A 21,635-nucleotide genomic window follows, 5' to 3' on the forward strand; every position below is an offset into this window, starting at 1 on the left:
TTGTGTGAAGTGCAAAGTGCAAAAGCTCTGTCTCCTTCTCCAAGCTAGTAGAGAAGTTGAGAGCCTACACCAACACTCTTGGCTATGGAATGGAAATCCAACCAAGCCTTGCTTCAATGCTTAAGCTTGCCATCTTCTCCATATTCATTTCTATGCTATTATGTATGCTAGCAAGAAGAGTGATGATAAGTGAGGAACTAATTCTTTCTCCTATGAGATGTTTCTTCTTCCTCTTCCCTACCCTCATTCCCTGCTAGCTCTCTCCACCTTCAAAGGTGTTTGAGGCCTTGGGACTAAGGCTTGGGATAGTTAATGCTTTCTACAAAGTTTAGGTTATGCTCGTGATGCATGAAGCTTTCCATCTTCATTGCAACACTTAGGTCATAAGGAACACAAAGATTGTATTGTACCAAGTCTCTCTTAATGGGAGAACCTATAATACAAATGCCTATTGGAGGGGGGACCGACTCCACATAAATCCGGTCCTCAATTGTTGTCATGTTCTCTAAACTCTCTCTCGTGCAAAAGTATTGTTCATGCCAAGTTAATTAAGTACTATGTTTATGTTGCTACCATCAATTAAGTTCACCCTCAATGCTCACAAAGTAACCTCATAAAAGTGCTTTATCTAATTTCCTAATTTCGCTACTCTCAAAGTTCATAGGCCAATTCCATTACATGCAATGAGACACACATTGCGCTATGTGAGTGCTACCTTGGGCTATGCACTCTTGTACTAGGTTGGTAGGGAGTTGCATCTATCTAGGTACATAGATGCCGAGTGGGCTAGTATTCCATCTAGTGAGCAATATATTAGCGAGCTCATGTTTTCACTTGGGAGTGTTACCATCACATGGAGTAGCAAGAAGCAAATCACAGTTGCTTTGTCAATTATAGAGGCTAAGCACAATGGCAACATGCGAGGGAGCATGGCTACAGATGCTACTTGAAGATTTGGGCATACAAGTACATGGGTTGGTTGTCATTTACTGTGACAACCTTAGTAGTATATAGTTGGCACCGAACCCAATTTTCCATGCAAGGATGAAGCACATTGAGGTGCACTATCACTTCATTAGACATAGTGTATTGACTAGTGACATCAACCTTAGGTTCATTTGCACCTATGTGGCCCTATGTGTGTGTGTGTGTGTGTGGAGCATGTTGCAAAGTAGAACACTTTCATGAATAAAAGAAACATGAAACCAACAACCATCATTTATGTGCTTTTGCGGTAGCTTGCTTTTTCATAGAACCCAAGCAATAATTTATCTCATGGAAAAATTTTAAACTTATAAAAAGAGAGCACCTGGTTTCACCCATTTCATTGGGTGTTGTATGCATCTATGTGTGCTTGCTAATTAGAGTGTATGTGGTCATTTTTAGCTAGAGATTTGATCATTAGCTTACATGGTGCTAGGTCGTTGGTTATCATAGATTGAAGAGAGGAGTTGGCTCCTCCCGTTGCCATTAAGCTACCTTATAGAGCTCTGTTTTCACCTTTTCATTGTATTCTCTGACTACTTTGTGAGTGTCCTCCATGATCTTGCTAGGTTATATTGAGATACTTGTTGAATACCTAGACATGTAGTTCCTTATGTTGGAGGGCTTTCACATGAGCAGAGAGTGCTTAAAACTGCTCGAGTGGAGGCACGCACAAACACACATGTACCCTTAGGGAAGAACATACAGATGAAAGGTTGCACTTTGATCTTCTTAAGTTTGCCTACACTAGAAAGGATGTAAAAAATGCCCCTAATAAGAACCAATGGATGTAGTGAGTTACACGATCCCTCATGTAGGGTACAACTCCGATTATGGCAAGATCAAAGCTACAACTTCATAAGCTTGTTATAGTTAGTTGCACCATGACCGTGCATGCTAAAGATACCCTATCCTAGCCTACAATAATTGGCCAAAGAGTGTCCTCCCTTACGCGTGCTAGTGACATGTTTGGAGGGCCCTATAACATCAAATAGCCACATAGTGCAGCAAATCATTGTCGCAAAAATTATGGAAAAAGTTGTCACCTCTAGGTTGACAGGTGAACCACCCCTCCACAAGGAAGATCGGCGTGCAGCTGGGGACATGAAAGCCTAGTGGTTGGAATGGCCTATGGGGCTCGAGCTCCACAAGCTCTCTCGATTTTTAGCAGCCTCTGCCACAAGAAGACATGGTTTTGAAGGGCACATACGAACCATCCCTTAGGAAGGTGGTCGAGTGAAAAGGGTGCGGTTTGCACTCTTCCAGAGGAAGCTCACATGGATGAGGGGGGAGAAGGATGTGGGCGCCCACTTGCGAAAGCTTGCTGTTGCTGCTGTAAACATCCATTTTCTCTTCAAAACAAGCCTGCTTCTATTCTCTCTACTCAAGTTTAACAACCCCCAAGTTTCCATCAGTTCTAGACACGCCCACACAGCCCTTCCAAGCTACTACTTGTTGTCGCGTCCTTCGTGAAGCTACTCCAAAAGCCTTGCTTTTCTGCAGAGACTCCTCACAAATTCACAATTACTCTTTCATTTCCAGCGGGGGCAGAGAGAGAGAGAGAGAGACAGAGAAGAGACTCTGCTTATTTTATTGCAGTTTCGCTGTCCCCTTTACCTGCTCTCCACTAGAGAGACAGTTGGGTTTCCTGTTATCCATAACCTTCAACTCCTCCCTTCTCTCACTGCTTCAAAGCTTTCTGTTTCTTCTCATTTTTTGATCCAATTCACTTTAATTTCAATGCCACTTTTATGTCTCTCTTGATACGAAGTTGTGCTTGATAGCTTTGGCATGTCTGGCTTTTCTTCTTCTCCATTTGTGTCTGGACTCTGTATGTATGTGTGTGTGTGCGCGTCTTCCTTCCTCTCTTTTCCTACGTAAAAGGCTTCGGGTCTCTCTTTTTTGAGATCCTCTTGGTGCCTCCCTCCCCTTCTCTCTTTCTCTCTCTCTCACACACACACACACACACTGTGGTGCCTCCCTCCCCTTCTCTCTCTCTCTCTCTCTCTCACACACACACACACACACACACACAGACCTCTCTGACACACAGCATCCACCCACTCACTTTCCCTTCAAGCTTGTAACTTCAACTGTATAGTATACTCCATTTCTTCTGTATAAGAGAACTTCCATTGTTTCTGAAATATATTCTTGCTCTTTGGAATGGAGCTTACAATAAGGGTTTCTGCTACAATGACGTCTGTACACAACTTGTGCATTGTAGTGTATGCTATGATCTGGTTGACAGCATCGGCATCGGTGGAGGCATTCACTGATAGTCAAGATGGTATGCAATCTCCTGTCCTTCTGTCTATTCAATTTAACAAAGAGCTAAACAAGCAGAAAGTGATAACATGGCGGATAACAGTGGTTACACCGTTCCTCCTGACTAGTCCTGGGTAGAATTTCCTAGGGCTGTTGTTAGTTTGTGTAAGTTGCAGTAGTTAATCTTTGTTTATAGCTCGGAAAGGCATTGGTTGTAATTATGAGTGTAAAGTTACACATATGGTGAGTTTTGATTCACCATGTGTTGCATGCTGACAATGAACAGTGACTCAAAATATTTTATCAATTGCTCAATCAAGAGAGCAATGAAAAATTGAAACTTGAAACAATTATTTGAACAGAGGAATTACAGAAGGTAGACGATTTACTGTTTGCTGTGGCTTGCTCTTAAATTGTGTACTTGCATCAAGATGCGAGGATCACGATGATCAAATCTTAAATGTGAACTGTTCACCTCAAAATTTTTTGTGGAGTGCAATTTTGGCGGAGAATTTTGGAACTTTTTTTAGAAACTCAATTGGAACTGCATGCTCCATAGATACCACTCTTGAATTTTCCTTAGAAATCTGCTATGCGAAAGGTGGCAATAGTACCCACCTGCAAAGAGCTGCCTCTATTTCAAGTATTCAATTCAATCGTCTTTAAAGAGATTAAGATTTGATGGCTCAATTGAAATGCCTTAGAGAGTAGTCACGAGAGAGCAATGGAAAATGGAAACTTGAAACAATTGTTTGAACAGAGGCATTACAGATATTGAAGACGGTAGATGATTTAGTGTTTGCTGTGGCTTGCTCTTAAAATTGTGTACTTGGAACTTTTTTTAGAAACTCAATTGGACCTGTATGTTCCATAGATACCACTCTTCTTAATATTTGTTGTGCAAAAGGTGGGCATCCCTCTCCAAAGAGCTGCCTTTATTTCAAGCAGTCAATCATCTTTAAAAAGATTAAGATTTGATGGCTCAGTTGTAATACTTGCGTTCAAGTGAGAGTAGTTACTACACTTGCTCTGCACACCCTGTTGATGATGGCTCCAAGGGTTTTTATCCCTCTGATTTTAAAATCAGCTTGATGCTTGCTGGCAGTAGCCTGGGTCCTTGACAAGCCTCCGCCTAGATCCATTGATTCCGTGGAGTTTTTGGATGTACACAAGATACATGTAAAGAAAACAAAGGTATCCCTTGACGCTTTGCCTGTTTTCTTCATTAACTTTGAAGTCACTGTTGGAAACATCTTCAACCACCTGAAAACCAGCAGACCTGACGTCAAAAGCATTACAAACTCACACCCTCGGCAGCCCGGCTTATGTGAAACGTCGCTAATACTCGCATACAAAGAAGCATTTGCCACACACTAACACCACTATTTTGACAATAAAAACAATGGATTTGACTTTGGTCAAGCCCTGTGTTCTGACCTCTGCTCAGAGTGCTACTTCTTTACTGCACTGAGCACTCTGAGGTAACGTCCAAATTTGTTCTAGCACGGTGTAGATAAAAATTTGTTTATATTAAATTCACCCACACGCCTCATTTTCATTTCATCTCTAGAAATCTGGACAATAGGAAGATCCTGTTAAGAGACTTGAGTCTTTTTCGTTGTACTCTACTTTTCCCTTCCAGACCGGAAGTCTGACAAACACTAGACCTTAGGAGTCAAATATGTCCTGTTCAGGTGCTGGCTTTGTATGACAAGCTATTTTTGGATTGCTAGTATGATCCCCTTACACAATGAGCAGCATCTTGCAGAATCATCAATACGGTCATCCTTCTTCATTGGCACTGGATTTTACTGACTTCAAGCCTTCTATTCAGAAGCATGGTAAGGAAGCTTCAGCAGAAACCACTTGTTTTTTGCTGAGTACAACCTGTTGGTTCAGTCTTTAAGGTTAGGCAGCCTTTTCTTGGAGTTTTGGAACAAACAGTGCAATCCTCACTCATTGAGAAAGACTTTAACTAGCTTCGGTACCTTTTTTGGTGTAAATTTTGAAACAATGACTAACCTTGTAAGCTGTTCTTCATCCATTGGACCTTGACAATTTTGAATTCCAAATCTCTGAGCTATTCGTGGCTTTCGCAGTTGCCAGCATCTTTCAATCATTTGTCAGCCAAAGCCAATTATGGATTTCAAAGTTGGTGTTTGCGAATGGTTGACTGTAGGTAGCACATGTTATTTGGCAGCATGTTTCAGCTTTCAAGAGTTGGGCAGAGACCGAGTTGAGCTTATCATTACTTTGAGGCCAGATTCTTTATTGATGGTCATGGTGCTGTGTCCTGTGTTTTGCATTACAAATTTTGAAGGGTGATCACCTAGTTGCATCCAGGATGATCAGCTTATTTACTCTGATCTTGATGGTTGCATTTTAGTTTTTTTGCAAGTCATTCAGAGAGGGAAAAACATGTCTTTCTAGGTTTTGCTTGTTAGGTAGGTAACAAACAGTATATAGTTCGTAAGACGAAGGCCTCTTTTGAGTCAGAATTTTTTACACTAGCTAGTATGTACATTGGTCATTCAAGAAAATGTTTTTAATATTGAGTGTGCTCTTGCGTGCAGTTTATGCCTTGAACGAGCTTTATAATTCATTAAGTTCACCCTTTCTGAATGGATGGAATGGTGCTGGAGGAGATCCTTGTGCAGAAAATTGGGAAGGTGTAGCGTGCGCAGGACCTAATGTGACATTATTGTACTTTTTCTTGTCACCTCTTTCCCTGTTCCTCATGGAAAATTTGCCCAAATGTTGGCTGAAACTCAATTTTTTGTGATGCTTTCAATTCCAGGAATATGACAGGCCTGGGTTTGACAGGTGGGCTGGGCTCTGCTTTACAAAACTTGACAGCACTCATAGTATTGTGAGTACCCTATTACAACTAACTTTCATGCAAATAGAGATGGTTAAAGATCTCAAATTTCTTTTCATTTCTTGCATTGGGATATCTCCTTTTGGCCTTCTGCACAGGTGCTTTTCTTCCAACTCTCAAGTCAGATTTTGTGTTCCCACTTGGTGTATGGTACAGAGACCTCAGCAACAACCTTTTGTCAGGTGGTCTTCCTGTGCAGCTTCCGCCACATGTTCAACAAATGTACGTCTTTTTATCAAGAGCTTTAATTTCCTCATTCTTATTACTTATAGAAGTGGCCTGTTGCTTTCCGCTGCTGGCATTGCAGGCGCCATGCCATTATCTTTGAGAAGTCTATGTAGTACTATATCATCTGAAAATGAGAGAATAATGAAATCAAGGTTTTTCCTTTGGATTGAGCAGCAAGCAAAAATTTAGCATGTATATACGTCATTGATGGATGCTATGGTGTTAGAGAGTCTCATTAGTAGAAGTTTAGCAGGTGTCTCTTTGTTTTTGTATGCATGTCATATATTATGGTGTTTCTGTATGATGCATGTATGACTTTATTTAGCACAGTCTATCAGTGACTCAAGTAGCTGTTATGTCAAAATCTTGCACTACAATCGAAATCTGATATGCATGCACAAATACACACTCGTGGTTTGTCAGTAATTTTGGCTCACAGATGCTCTTGTGAATTTATCAGAGATCTTTCTATCAATCAGTTCACTGGAAACTTGCCGCTTGCTTTGGCAGAACTTGACAATTTGGTTAACCTGTAAGTGCATTTTTGTTTGATTTGCTTGGTTTGCTACAAAACTATCCAGTTGGCTCATCATCCTGTTTGGGCAGGAACATTAGCAGCAATCTACTTTCAGGAAATCTCCTCGATATGTTCACTTCTCTGGAAGGGCTGTCATCCCTGTAAGAGATTAACCTTTGTTTACTTTTGAGTATTATCTAGTTGTTGATATGCAGCAAGAAAGAAAAGGGATTTGTTTGCTTTCTTTTTTACAAACAAGACATGTTGGTTACCCTTTTTTTTGTCAATGCTTTGATATTAGGGACTTGTCAAGCAATGACTTTGATGGTTCACTTCCGCCCTCCTTTGCTGCTTTAACAAATCTCAATCACCTGTATGCACAGAAGCCTTCATTTGGTTTTTTAAGAGTCGAGACAGAGCAGCAGGCACTAAAGCTTTGTCGTGTTGTCCAGTTATTTGCAAGATAATAGTTTTTCAGGATCTGTCAATGTGCTTGCTAAGCTACCTCTGACAGATTTGTAAGTTTTTTGATGTCACCGTCTGTTTGCCAATGATTGTATATCCTAGCTCCGCTTTGATTGCAATTCCTTTTTATTCTCACAGGGATCTCTCCAACAATTCCTTCACTGGCTGGATTCCTTCTGATCTGAAACAGTTTCCTCCTTCCAAGTGAGTAACATGGATTTGGTTTTGATTTTCAGTCCCCCCCCTTCCCCCACAGGGGCCGAACACACACACACACACATATTTTTTTTGTAAATCTTGGTTTAATTTACAAGTGGGAAACTTCAAAGTGAGGAAAACCCACAATAAAGAAATACAAAAGACGGAGCATTGTGATGCTCCAAAAGCTAGAAACAATTAAAGAGAATCCTATAGGCTTCAAAAGAGATGTCTCCCATATCGTAAGCATAGTGTAGTGCTTGTCCAAGTGAAAACTTGAAGTAAGGGAACGGGTCAATTTCTAGTGCATCAAACATTCGAGAGTCACATTGGTGCCAATGGTCCACATAACCCAAAATCTGACCAAGTTGAAGAAGACCTCAAACGGAGACTGTGGCGGTTGGAGGACTCAAAAAATCTGGAACTGTCTGTGAAAGATTCCGGATGGGAAACGAAGACGTAGAGCAGAGGACACTTGTCTGATGAAAATCCGGGAGTAGCGGCAATTTCAAAGCAAATGCATAACAGACTTGTCAGCCCCATGACATCAGACACAATGAGAGGAGGCAATGCGTCGTACATGCAACAAAGTACCAACCGGTACAACACCCACTATGCATCGCCATAAGAAAATGCATTCCTTGAGTGGTAGGTGATTCTTTCAAATGTGAGATAGCGTTCTTTGCCACCAGAACTGACTGAGACTTGGAGAGTGACCACGGTTGATTTCCATGAGACAATCCATGCATCAAATTGTAGCAAAGCATAAACTGGTCCAGTTGATATTTATACAATCCAACCTAGTATGGGCAAGATGCCAATCAAAAAGTCGAGAATCCTCAAATAATGTAGGCACTGGAGAAACATCGGTAAGCAGCTGTTGAATTTGCCGCCACAAATGCCGACAATGAGGTCCCACCCATAACGAAGTGCGGGAGCAGGAAAAGAAAGAACTTGTCCCGCATCATCCACCACTTGATCAACCTGGCAAACCCCTTTTTGCGAAAGAAAGTATTCTTGTCGAGGAGAGTGCCGAACCAAAGTAAGAGAGAATGCTTTACTCCAGTGGATACTCTCCAACCGAAGTGAGTTACCTTGAGGGGATTGGAAGCCATGCCAAGACAAGTGCGAGGTAACAGCCTTCCAATTTGCAACAAGAGACGAAGTGAAGGGACATCCTGAAATATGGCCCTTAGAGATGACATTCCAATACATAGGGTGCCAGTGACCAAAAGACGCCGTAAAATACCATTGCATAAATGTGAAACCATGATCGTCCAAGGCTGTTGCTTATCTACCAAAACAGGCAGGAGCACAACATTCCGGGCCAAAACATGCCGACATAAATCCAAAATGTTAATTCCTCCCAATCGTTTAGGTGTGCATAACTTATCCATGGATAAACTCCTCAATCCCCTTCTTGCGGGAAAATGTGTGCCAGAAATGCTATACTAGATATAAGAGACCGAAGGCACCGCTGAGGCCATGATAAAAGTGATAAATAGAACTGCACATAAGCCATCATAATGCATCGAACAATTTTGAGATGCTCATGCAATGGTTGTAACTAACTGTTTACATGTCGAAGCCTAAAGAATTGAGCCAACTTGTAGATGCTGGCTGAGGGGCCTAAACCCTAAGAAGAGTAAGCAACAGAAGAAGAAGTCCTACCAACTTATGGGGACCTCGTCCAATGGGGCCCCAAGTGACGTAAAGGATTAAAATAAAGCAGGACCCGCACACACGCAAAAACTGATGATGTGGCAGATTTTCGAAAATTGCATTGGCATGATGACGTGGAAGGCTGTACGGATCTCCGCATTTTGCGTTGGCTGATGACGTGGCAAACTGTACGGATTTTCGTAAATTACGCTAGCAGCTTTTGGCATTGCTTTTTGGACCAGAAGCTTTTGAGTTTTGAAGGCTTTTCACTGTAACTGCTTTCCAGGCCAAGGGCTTGTAAATATGAGGCTAGGGCTCATTCTCTGGCATGCTTCCTGGAGAAGGTGTAGAGTCTGGAGTACCGACTTGTACTGTGTTGATGCAATATAAAGAAATACTAAAAGGGACGCCAAAGTTTGGGGCCAATACTCTCTGGGGTGGAATTTTGCCACTTCGTGTCGTCTCTCTCTCTCTCTCTCTCTTTGTTCAATTGTTAATGAAGTGCTAAAAGTCTGTTCAGTTTGTTCTTTTCTATTGGCACGTGGTGCCCGTCTTGTGACAGTGATATGAGAGCATCAAGCGTGTGCTTTTCTGAAAGCATACCCGTCCCACAAAAGAGCAGACAGAGCAAACCAACGTCATTGGAATTTTAATTTGAGGGATCTTCGCCCTCCAACGCGGACTTATTAGACACTCCTACCCTTACTTCATCGCGCATCGGGCGCGCTCCCGTCTTCACCGCTCACGTCTTACAAGGCATAAGCCAATTAAGATCACTTGCAAGACAAGGATCCAGATTTGTTTCAAGTCACTGTTTTTCTCAGAAGCAGTGCCATGCAGATGTTGATGTCTACATCTACCAAGCAGCATACTCCAAGTACTTGGTAAGCTTTCAAGAAAAAAAATAAAAAAATTTCCCGAAGCTATATGGTTTTTGACATCTTCCTTCAAAGTGCAACTTCTGGAAGAGTGGGGTATTTTGAAATGCTTGCCATGGAAACCCTAGCAGATTTTAACTTGAAGTTTCTCGACATCTCTCAGTAGATGTCTCTTCACGAGTAGATGACCTTGGAGATTCAGTGCGATTGCTATCTTAGGACTACCATCGCCGCCAAAGAACACTGTTTGTCAAAGAGCTAATGGACCATGCTGTGCTCGGCTACAACCTTATGGAAAAAAAAAAAAACCTAACCCTAATTTTTGGAGCAGGTTTCAGGATGGAAAGTCGGTCAACTTTCCGAGCTCGGCTGATTCTATTTGAGAACTTGTTTGGTGATCCTGCTGTTTGGAATTTGTTTGAAATGGATGGTATCTATTTTTTAACCTGTTTTGGTGCCGATTTGAATTGTTTGACTCTGGTTTGATACTGGTTTCAATGGTTGGTGATTTTACTCTCGGGTGGAGAAGTGAGAAATACTGTTTTGGTATTGTTTGAACCTCGGAACGACGCAGGCCGATGCCTGGGGGGAGTTTCGTTGTATGTTTGAAAACCTCGGAACGATGCAGGCCGATGCCTGGGGAGCGTTCCGTTGTATGCTAGAAAACCTCCGAACGACGCAGGCTGATGCCTGGGGAGCATTTGGTTGTATGCTTGAATCTCCAAGCGACGCAGACTGCGGTCTGGGGAGCATTTGGTTGTACAGTCTTTTGAGCTCATGGCCCGGACCTTTTTAGGTTATTTGCGGGGGGAGTGACGAGGTAGTCGTCGAGTAGCTTCATATCGCAGATCGTTTGTCTTGGGGGAGTGATCAGCGGCGCTGTTTGTTGTGTCTTGTAACATGCATATGTAAGCATTCGTGTTGCATTGTGATGTGCCAATTACTGAATATTCCTAATTGCATGAGATTGCGTGGGTATGTTAGTGCATCAAGACACCCGTGGAAGATCAGTACGGTCTGGGTGTGATGGCTAATTTTACTACGTCGGAATATCAAGAGTTCCGATCTGGACGAAAGGAGAAGCTAACTCCTTGATCAAAATAGCCAAAACGAGAAGCTAACTCCTTGATCAAAAGAGCAGAAAGGAGAAGCTATCTCCTTAATAAAAAGAGCAAACTGATTGTCCCTCGGAATGCCCCTCGGAATGACCCTCAGAAATTTTCGAGCTAACTTGAGTTGTTTTGCAGAGATGCAGTAATCGTGGACGATTACTCTCTTTCAAGAAGGGGAGATGTAACAAACTGATGACGTGTCAAAGCCTAAAGAATGGAGCCAACTTGCAGATGCTTGGCCGAGGGGCCTAAACCCTAAGAAGAATAAGCAACAGAAGAAGAAGTCCTACCAACTTATGGGGACCCCGTCCGATGGGCCCCCAAGTGACATAAAGGATTAAAATAAAGCAGGACCCGAACAAAAAAAAAACTAATGACGTGGGATATTTTCGAAAATTGCGTTGGTATAATGACGTGGTAGGCTGTACGGATTTCCACGTTTTGCACTGGCTGATGACGTGGTAGGTTGTACGGATTTCCATAAATTACGCTGGCAGCTTTTGGCATTGCTTTTGGTCTAGAAGCTTTTGAGTTTTGAAGGCTTTTCACTGTAACTGCTTTTCAGGCCAAGGGCCTTTAAATATGAGGCTAGGGCTCATTCTCTGGCATGCTTCCTGGAGAAGGTCCAGAGTTTGGAGTACCGGCTTGTACTGTGTTGATGCAATATAAAGAAATACCGAAAGGGGCGCCAAGGTTTGGGGCCCCACATGCTCCAAGAGGTTGACAAGCCCACGTATCTACTTTCTGGAAATCCAAGACGAGAGTCTCACCTAACAAAAAGGATATTTGCAAGCACAAGATCAAGGAAAAATGTGTCATCAAACATCCCATACATCCTCTAGATGACTCTTTAGGTAATATGTTTTTCATACAATGCAATTCTGGTGGCCTTGGATTCAGTTGAATTAGTGAATACTCTCTGGGGTGGAATTTTGCCACTCCGTGTCGTGTCTCTCTCTCTCTCTCAGTTCAATTGTTAATGTTCAATTGTTAATGAAGTGCTAAAAATTTGTTCAGTCTGTTCTTTTCTATTGGCACGTGGTGCCTGTCTTGTGACAATGCCCAGGTTGATAATTTCCAATAGCTGAGCTTTTAAGTGCAATCTTTGGAGCACCCAGTCAAGTTTCTGTGTTGCGGATACATTCCAACCGATCGGATATCCTAGGTGGCGTACTATGGCTTGAGGGGGAACAACCTCCCCTGGCCATAGAAGCGTGTGCCAATCAAATTCATTTGGAGGCAACAACTTAGATTTACGAAAATTAACATGCAATCCAATTGTCAAGCTAAATAAATGCAGAGCATACATAATCTATTGTACATTCTCTTTATCGCTTCTGGGCATGAAAAGAGAGTCATTAGCATAGGCTTGTCTTATAAATTGTTTCCCGAAAGGTAGAGCCAAACCATGCAAACGGCCTGAGGAAGCGAGGGCCTCAAGATGCAACAACAAAGGGTGCGAAGCAATTGCATAAAGCAAAGCACTAAGAGGACACCCTTGTCGAACTGAACGCCATAGAGCCCAAGCATCTGTGAGAGAACCACCCAAAAAACCTATAGAAGTGCTTTGAGCAGAGATCACCTGTGAGATTTTGGACCCAAAACCTAGCTCTCCATTGTTTCTGCAATATAATCCCAAAACACAGTATCAAAGGTCTTTTCAATGTCAACTTGCATGACCAATACATCTTGCTGAGTGTATTTCGCATACTCCATTCCAATGATGACATTCGCCAAATTGTCAGTAATGTGCCGACGAGGTATGAAATTATACTGGGATTGATGAAGTCCTTGATATCATTTTGGCCATCAATTTGTAAACCTTTGGCATAAGAGTGATAGGCCTCCAGTGAGAAAACTGATCACGAAAAGCATGCTTTGGCAATTAGCTTGAGCAGTCCTTCCTTCCAAGAAAGGGGACATCCTGCTTCTCCCAAGCCATATTCATCATAACGAGTAATGGTTCCTTAAGGTAGTCCCAAAAAGACAAGTAAAATTTAACAGTAAGCCCATCCCAACTAGGAGATTTTCATCTACCCAGGTCTCGTAAATTTGCATGCAACTCTGCCTCAGTGAACGCAACTTCCAAATTATGTGCTTGCTGTATAGAGATGATGGGAGTAACATGGTGCAAAAAAAGCTGGCGTGCTTTTCTAGCTTCTTGGGTAAGAGGGGGCGGTGCTTCAAAAGATCTTCCCATAGTGAGCAACTAAAGCCTCTGCTAACTGTTGAGGGGAAGATATCCATCCCCCAGACTCTTTTGATGTCCTAAGGTTGACGAGAATGATGAAAATGCTTGAAAAATTGTTTGGAGGCACAACCTTTATTATCAAAAGCGTGTTGCCTTGCAGGAGTCTGCCATTTAGCCAATTTTCATTTCATCAATATGCCGTATTGTAGTATGAGCTGAAATCAATGCATTAAGTGCAGCCTCCGAAAGCGAGGAGAACTTAGCCATATGCATCAATCGTTGACAAGTATCCCTTGCTTGCTGAACATTGCCCCGCAATTGCGACATATGGTGCTTGCCATAGTCACTAACAATACATTGGACACACATAACAAAGCGGAACCACGCAACATTCATATCTAGATGCATATGGGAGATTAAAGGCGGGATTTATCCATAATCATGTTACGGAAAACTTCATGCGTCAGATATGCATTGTTAACATGCAAAAGCCGTTTCCTGGGCAAAGATGCAACATCTGGAGACGGGCCAAAATGTAAAGTCAAAGATATGGGAGCATGATCCGAAAGGCATTTAGTCAATCCTCATATCACACACAAAGGCATTATACTGATGCCTATGAAAGAGATACCAATGGTCAAGGCGAGCTCGGTAAGAGGATCGAACATTGTTCTGGAAAGTGAATTGTGCATCTCCATCATGTAAAAGTGGCCACAAATCCAATGCATTACAGGAACACATCAAATGATCTCATGCCTGACATTCCATAGGCAACATGTGTGACCGTCTGTACAAGGAGCCACCCTCCTTTCGAACGAGGTAGATCAGGCCCTCACTCATGCTGTCAGGCATCTCTCCTGTGTGCAAGATGTACTGAAAAGCACTACAGAGATCTGGGCCAAGCAAGTCCCGGTACTCCAAGAGAAAACTGGGAGTCAAGCCATCCTCACTTGGACAGCTACCACGAGGGAGTGCACTAAGAGCCGTGTGCAACTCCTCAAGATGAAGTGGCAGCTCAAGCCTCTGATGCATCTCCTCAATCACAAGACAAGGCATCTGTGTCCACACCTGCTCTCTGCATGCATCCTGACGCTCTGACTGAGGCTCTGTAGACAGTAACTCACGGTAAAAGTCAGTAGCAACTGCACGTATGTCCTCTGGCTCAAAAGTAACTGACCAGTCGGGCCTCCTCAACTGACTGACCTTGGCATGCGTATGCCGAGGTCCCACTGCCTCAAAGAAAGCACCAGTCACTCTGCCACCCACCTATGTCCACTGAGATGCCTGTCGATGGAAAGCAAACTCATGGCGCCGCTCCTCTGTGCTAACAAGCTCCTCGGGAGTCTGCTATAACTGCTCCTCCAACCAAGGACTCTTTGGATGCTGCTCCTGCATCCTTTGCAAGGAAGCAACGCCCCGTCGGTTGCACCTACTCCCTCGCTGCAGCCAGGCGAGCCAAAGACTCCTGAAGAAAGAAATGACTAAGTTGAGCTAGTCCTGAGGCCACTCTGTCAGCAGGAGAATCCTGCATGTCTAAGCTCTCTGTCCAAAGAGCCTCCACTCGCTCTCTGAGTGTAGAGTCTAGCAAGACCCTCTGAGGGATGCGAAGCATCGTGCTCCCCCTCCTCTACCTATCTGTCACTGTGAGGATCATTGGTGCATGGTCCGAGAAGGAAGTCCCTATCAGAATGCCAACTGTCCCACCCAAGTCACAGAAGTGGTCACTAGTGTAGAAGCGATCTATCCGCGATAGATTCACTCCTCCCACTCTGCCGTCCGAACGAGAGAAGGCCAAGCTGTCTGGGGGCCTCACAAAGCTAGAATGTTGCCACACATCCGAAACCCTCAGAGTCATACAAAACCTCTCCCAAGCTACCAGCTTAACTCCATGCACAGTAGTGTGGCTACCACCAATCCTGTCAGAGGGGTCCTCCAACATGTTGAAGTCACCCCCTATGCACCACATCTCTGCCTACGGCAGAGACTCAACAATCTGTGACCAAAACTTTGCTCGAGCACTCGCCACATTGGGCGCATAGATGTTCAGGAAGCTCACAAGACAACCTTGAACCTGCATTGTGATCCACTGAGCCCTGCCTGGCACAATAATCCCTCTGCCCACAATGGCCTGCTGCAAAGAATCCACAATAGTCATACATACCCCACCTTGGATGCCTCCAGGTCCAAAAGCAGCCGACCAAAAAGTATCGTATCGTCCACGCAAAAGCTGACCACAACGTCTAATGCGGCTCTCATACAGATGATGCTCTTGTAGCATAAGAAGGTCAATCTCTTCTCCCACAAGGCATCACTGAAGCTTCTGACGCAGTCGGCCCCTCTGACACTGAAACTAGGGCCCGCCTAATCCTTGTACGTTCCATGAGACGACCCTCATGGGGAGCGAGAGAGTTTAGATGCTGCCGCAGCAGCTAAATGTGCTATCTTCGAGGCTGGCTTGGATGGGGAGTAATCCGCATCCGAGCGTCCTCTAGATAGGCGTGACTGCAAAGAGTGTTTGGCCCAAGCCCAAGTAAACCGAGCCGTGCGTAAAGCAACCTCCTTTGTCCAGGAGTCCTCATGAATGTGTACATAGCATGGCGGGCACTGTGTATCAGCAAAGAAGTGAACCACAATGTGTCTACATCCTGCTGCATCTGGAGGTGTCACAGCAAACTTGGCCAATGGCCAAAGAGTCTGAAGCATGTCTGTAACTCCTAGGTCTCCCATGTGATGAGAGAACTCTAAGGCTTGTGTCTGTAGCCACTCCAACACTGAGTTGAGAGTCCACTTAGTCTGGTCCCTCCCGCAAAGGGGAAAAGAGAAGCCAACCACTGAGTCCAAGGCCTCTATCCCCCTAGCTGCAAGGAACAGAACATGAACCTTGAAGCAGGCTGCCTCAAGGTCCGGTGAGGAGTCGCTGAGAAAGCGTGTAAAGTCGTAGGCAAAGAAGTCCCATCGGCGCTGAATGTCGAAGCTCGTCAGACCACAAGGGGCTGCTGCAAAGGGAGATGCCTGTACCAGAAGAGGGGGTCGCGAGAAAGGCTGTCCCTCTCTTGCCAAGCGACTCGTGGCAAAGGCGCTGCCAAGAGATCTCCTAGCAGTCGAGGATGGCCCTGCCCCTTGGGTAGAGTGTGGGACTGGAGTGGGAGGGGGGGGGGGGGGTGTAGGAGCAGGAGGAGGGGGGAGAAGGAGGAGAGGAGGAGGGAGAGGGAGGCGCGGGGGGGGGGGGGGGGGGGGGGGTCAAGGGTGAAGCTGAGGTGGAGGCTGGGGCAGGGACCTCTTCCTGCTGAAGAGGACCGAATCGGCTGTTGGGAACCCAGTGCTGCTGGGCAGGCGCCTGAGGACCACTCTGAGTGCCAGGCTGTCATTGTGGCCCTTGCCGTCGTCGACCATGAACTTGCTGCCATCCCTCCTCCGCTAGAGCCCCAGGCTCGGAGGGTGGCTCTGCCTGTGTGCTCTGTGTCTGTGCCTGCTGCTTGCCAGCTTTTGGAGGCTGGGGCTGGGCCTGTGGTGTAGGTCGGGGCCTCCTCCATGGATAGGCCTTCGCAAGATGGCCCATCTGTCGACAAATGAAGCACTGATTCGGGAGGCTCGAATACTCCACGCTTTGTCTAAACCAACCCCCACTCACCCGAGGAAGTAGGATGACCTTTGGGAGAGTGTGGGTGTCCCTAACCAGAACGCGAACTGAGGGAATGCTGGCCGCCTTGGCAGCCACTGAGACTACCGTGCGAGGTGTCTCCAGGATAGTCCCAATTGCTGAGCCTATCCTAGACAAAAGTGGTAGGTACTCCCTCCTCAAACGAGGAAAGCAGACGGAAATGGGAAGGTCTGCCTCCTCTACCAGAACATCTGGCTCGAACTGCTCGGATGGTCATGGGGCTCATGGCGATGACCTTGGACGCCATCTCGGAGGTCTCAAACTCGTCCAAGGAACTGAATGTCCAAGATCTTGCCCACCTGTGCGAGATGGCGGGCCCGGAGAAGATCACGCAGCTCTCCTCTGCTAGGTTTGGTGCCCACTGTAACAGGAAACGGGGGGAACACAGCCCAAACGTTCCGAAACGGCGTTCCGGATGAGTCCCGTTTCCGAAACGGAGATGGGAACGGAACGCCATTCCAGAACGGGGTGTAACTGGAATGGTGTTCTGGAATGGGCGGAACATGAGGCGGAACGGCGAATCGCCGGCCGGAACGAGCAAAAGTAGGCATTTGGGGAAAAAAAGTGGGCTTTTGGGGGCAGATTTGGGGTTGTTCGGGGGACATATTTGGTGCAGTTTGAGGTTAGGGGGCAGTTTTGGGGCTGTTTAGGAGTTTATTTGGGACTAAGCTGAATGGAGGTAATTCAATCTTACTTTAGGTGGACCGTTCCAACCCCGTTCTCGTTCCGACCTCCCCTCCTCCTCCCCGTTCCGGACCCTCCCGTTCCCGTTCCCCGTTCCCGTTCCTGGTAACTATGCTGGTGCCGAGAATCTTGCAGATGACGGAAGTCGCCTGCAGGCGCTCCACCTCTGTGGCTAGGCTCGCTTGCTCTATCGGTGAGAGAGCAAGGCGAATGGTGGGCTCAGCGGGGTCAGGCGAGGGGGTTTCATTGGAGTCCCTTTGCGGTGGAGCTTGAGCCTCCATCTGTGTCTGCTGCTGTGAAGAAGCAGCGAAGGAGCGTCGATGAACGGAAGGAATCCTGCTGGACCGAACACGTCGATGGTATTGGCGAAGCCCGACAAGCAGGAAGGGAGAGGGAGAGGGAGAGGGAGAGGGCTAAAGGCAAGGTGCAGGCGCGGGCGAGTGGTAGGGAGGACTGCGCAAGGGGCGGGCAGGGTGGGCTGCACAGGGGAGGTGAGGGCGAGGGTGTTGCGCAGGGGCAGGGGGCAGGCAGCGATGGCGAAAGGGGGGGGGTGCGGGCAGCAGCATCGAGCTATTCCGATGGGATACACAAGAACATAGACTTTCAAAAGCACTTGTAACCTGCCATTCCCAAAGTATGAGTCCATAGAAAGTGCATAGCTGCTAAAGTAGAAAATTTCCGTAAATAGAGAGCTTGAAAGTATGCAGGTGAAATGCCTTGTAGTCCACTTTAGAGCTCATTAATTGTCATAGATGTGAAGCTGGAGTACTTACAGCTTTTGGCTAACTCTATATCTGTTTGTTTTTGCTTTGTTGCAGATTCACAGGAAATTCTTTCAATACCTCTCCAGCTCCTCCACCTCCCCCACCTTTATCTGTACCTCCACCTCCTCCTCCTCCTCCTCCAGCTGGACCAAAATCACACAGTATTGCTGAAAACTCGCATTCAAGCCAGCAAACAAAAAGTCTTGGGAGTTATCTGACAGTAGGCAGACTTATAGGAATTGCAGTCGCTTCCTTACTGGCAGTTGCAGTGGCTGTGCTTGTGATTTGCTTCTTTGTATCCAGAAAGCGGAGCACAGATAGGAATGACAAGTACGATGCTGAACGTTCATGGCACGGTACCATTATTCCATCTTGGAAAGGTTAGTCTCTTCAAAGTCAACAGTATGTAGCTTTTCAAAGGCCGAAAAAGTTGTCTATCTACTTTGCTTTGGCTTTGCATTTAAATTGTACTTTTCGCATACAAACAGGGGATCAAAAACAGTCTTATATTCGAGCACAACATCAGAAGGAAGAACTGGAAGAGCTGGAGCCAGTAGTGAAAGCTCCAGCAAAGGCCTACAGCAGCATACCTGAGACCATTGCATTGAAACCGCCTCCGGTACCATTTGAAGTCATCAAGTTAGAAAAACACAAGGAATCAACTACCAAAATGCATACGATTGGAGGAAAAACTGCCGTAGCAGCACATGCGTACACAATTGCAGACCTGCAGCTTGCGACCCAGAGCTTTGCCGAGGAGAATCTCATCGGTGACGGGACCCTTGGTAAAGTCTATAAAGGGCAGTTGCGGAACGGGCAGGTATGGAAGATTTTTGGTCTGATGTGCACCTTTTACCCCTTCTCTGTATCACAATGAATTATATACCCTTGTTTTACTGGTTAGGTATTTAACCCTTAATCTTGTTCTGTACAGTTGATCGCCATAAAAAAGCTGGACTACTCCATCACTCGCATGGGACAGGAGGATTTTCTAGAGTTTTTGTCAGAGATATCACGCTTTCGTCATGAGAACATAGTAGAACTGGTGGGATATTGCGTGGAGCACGGGGAGCACCTTCTTGTTTACAATTTTGTAGGTAATGGCAGTGTACATGAGAACTTACACTCAGACCTAGACAACAAAAAGAGGCTTAGCTGGATATCTCGTGTAAAGATTGCTTTGGGTACAGCGAGGGCGTTGGAGTAAGTTCCCTCCATTTCCGTTCCTGTGTATAGCTTGTATCCATTAATGAGAGATGGATTCCTGATGAGCACCTTGTGGCACAGGTACTTGCATGAAACCTGCAAGCCTCCTGTTGTTCATCGGAACTTGACATCGAATAACATTCTTCTTGATGACAATCTGATTCCCCATCTGTCAGATTGTGGTCTTTCAAACTATTATCAACACGAACAGGTATGGAAACTCTACTAAAGCTCTATCTGACTGGTGACACTGCAATTTTTATTAAGAAGCATTGATCTTGGTATTTTCTCACAAGAAGCTTGTAAATGTTATACGACTTATGCACCCAACATAAGCTGATGACGTACCTCCATGTGGAATCCCTCCGCAATTGCCTTCTAGGCTATGTTTCTTGTGTCATTTGTTTTGACTGTTCATATTGAATTTATACCAGGCTTCAGCTGAATACCTTGGCTATAGTGCTCCTGAGCACACGTCTTTGGGAATTTACACAACAGAGAGCGACATTTACAGCTTTGGGGTTGTAATGCTCGAGCTTTTGACAGGACGGAGAGCATTGGACAGGTAAGGTATCTAGTTCAAGGACCTGTAGAACTAAGCAATTATTTTATCTTGTCTAATTTACTGGTCTTGCAGCTCGAAGCCAAGGTCAGAGCAATCTCTTGTTAGATGGGCAGTTCCTCAGCTTTGTGATATTGATGCTCTGACAAAGATGCTAGATCCCAGTATTGAGGGAACATACTCAAAAAAGTCTATGTCGCGTTTTGCAGACGTTATTTCTCAATGTGTTCAGGTAGCCTCTAACTACTTGCGTCGTCATCTTGAAAATGAAGGGTTCTTCAGAACCGGTATTCTAAATCTTTGGTTGTGCATGGTGTTTTATTGCCTACCAGACCGATCCAAAATTTCGGCCCTCGATGGGAGAAGTTGTGCAATGTTTGGAACAGGTGCAGGAAATGTGAATAAGAGAGACATCTATGGGCTCCATCGCTTGCACGAAACAGTTGTACACGAGAGAGAAGGTTGCCTTGACATGATGCCTTAACCACATACTCTTTGCGGCACGCGCCGAGCTATCAGAAGCTTGACATTGACCTTTATCCTAGTAATGGTCGAAGCTAATACAGCAGTAGAGGGATGCATCAAGTGAATCCCTCAACATATGGAGTAGAGAAATCATCATTTAAACATTCAGAATTCAATTCAACATTTTTTATTTTCAAATAAGCTGCCCTTGATGTGACACTCCAACTGGTAAAGGATTCAAAATTTTTGAACATTTCATGCACCATAACATGTCAAAAGAATTTGACCCAAATGCATTCGATTTTGCGACCACGGCATCAATTCTACTTTGATGTTATGATGAATACCATTTGCCACAAATTTTATCGGCTGTACCAATTCTTGCCATGCAATTGTCAATATAGTTATCCCCGATATAAGATGAATGAATTCGTTGTTTAGTGCAAGAGCAATGATCGCAAATGCTCTCTCTTACGGATGAGCATCACTAGTTGTTGATTGCTGCTCTATTTGATTGACAAGACAGTGAACGGCTTTCATTTCTGTTTTCCTGTACTTAAACTTACTACTTTGCGTTCTGCCAATGCTACAAAAAGCTTAAATGTCGAAACCAACGATTATGGCCTGTTGAAGCTTCTATCGATAGGCATACTGTTGGAGCGTGGTACACACAGAAATGAATACAACACTATCTGCCCATCTTCTCTTTTCGAGCGCCCATTACTATATACAAGTATATGGTGCAAGACAAATCCAAACTCTGGGCAAGCACAAATCTATTCATATTCAGATAAAAAGTGCAATCCCGAGCCCTGCTTTGTTGTGCGGTGGTAATCTGTTCTGGAAGTCGGAGGCCGACGTCTGCATATGGAACTATTCACCAGCCATGTTCCTGCCCGAGAAGCCTCCTCT

The 21,635-nt window shown here is 45.0% G+C and overlaps 1 protein-coding gene across 1 annotated transcript; it reads left to right on the forward strand.

Moving 5' to 3' along the window:
• The first annotated feature begins 2,290 nt into the window (after window positions 1-2,290).
• Window positions 2,291-21,163, forward strand: LOC147436965 (protein STRUBBELIG-RECEPTOR FAMILY 6-like). The gene is made up of 16 exons (XM_086486361.1): window positions 2,291-3,274; window positions 5,826-5,955; window positions 6,050-6,121; window positions 6,287-6,352; window positions 6,819-6,890; window positions 6,965-7,036; window positions 7,177-7,248; window positions 7,328-7,393; window positions 7,479-7,544; window positions 18,545-18,870; window positions 18,979-19,310; window positions 19,425-19,693; window positions 19,778-19,907; window positions 20,131-20,261; window positions 20,334-20,490; window positions 20,591-21,163. The coding sequence occupies exons 1-16, from the start codon at window positions 3,151-3,153 to the stop codon at window positions 20,657-20,659; spliced, it is 2,154 nt and encodes a 717-aa protein (XP_086342487.1). The 5' UTR covers window positions 2,291-3,150; the 3' UTR covers window positions 20,660-21,163.
• The last annotated feature ends 472 nt before the right edge of the window (window positions 21,164-21,635 follow it).

Source organism: Adiantum capillus-veneris, chromosome 17 (genome assembly GCF_014529385.1).
Source record: "Adiantum capillus-veneris isolate H3 chromosome 17, ASM1452938v2, whole genome shotgun sequence".
In the NCBI taxonomy this organism is placed as follows: domain Eukaryota; kingdom Viridiplantae; phylum Streptophyta; class Polypodiopsida; order Polypodiales; family Pteridaceae; genus Adiantum; species Adiantum capillus-veneris.

Coding starts and splice junctions, on each gene's coding strand:
- LOC147436965 (XM_086486361.1), top strand. CDS start 3,151: ATGGAGCTTACAATAAGGGTTTCTGCTACAATGACGTCTGTACACAAC. Junction 3,275..5,825: donor ATTCACTGATAGTCAAGATG/GTATGCAATCTC, acceptor TCTTGCGTGCAG/TTTATGCCTTGAACGAGCTT. Junction 7,037..7,176: donor CTGGAAGGGCTGTCATCCCT/GTAAGAGATTAA, acceptor CTTTGATATTAG/GGACTTGTCAAGCAATGACT.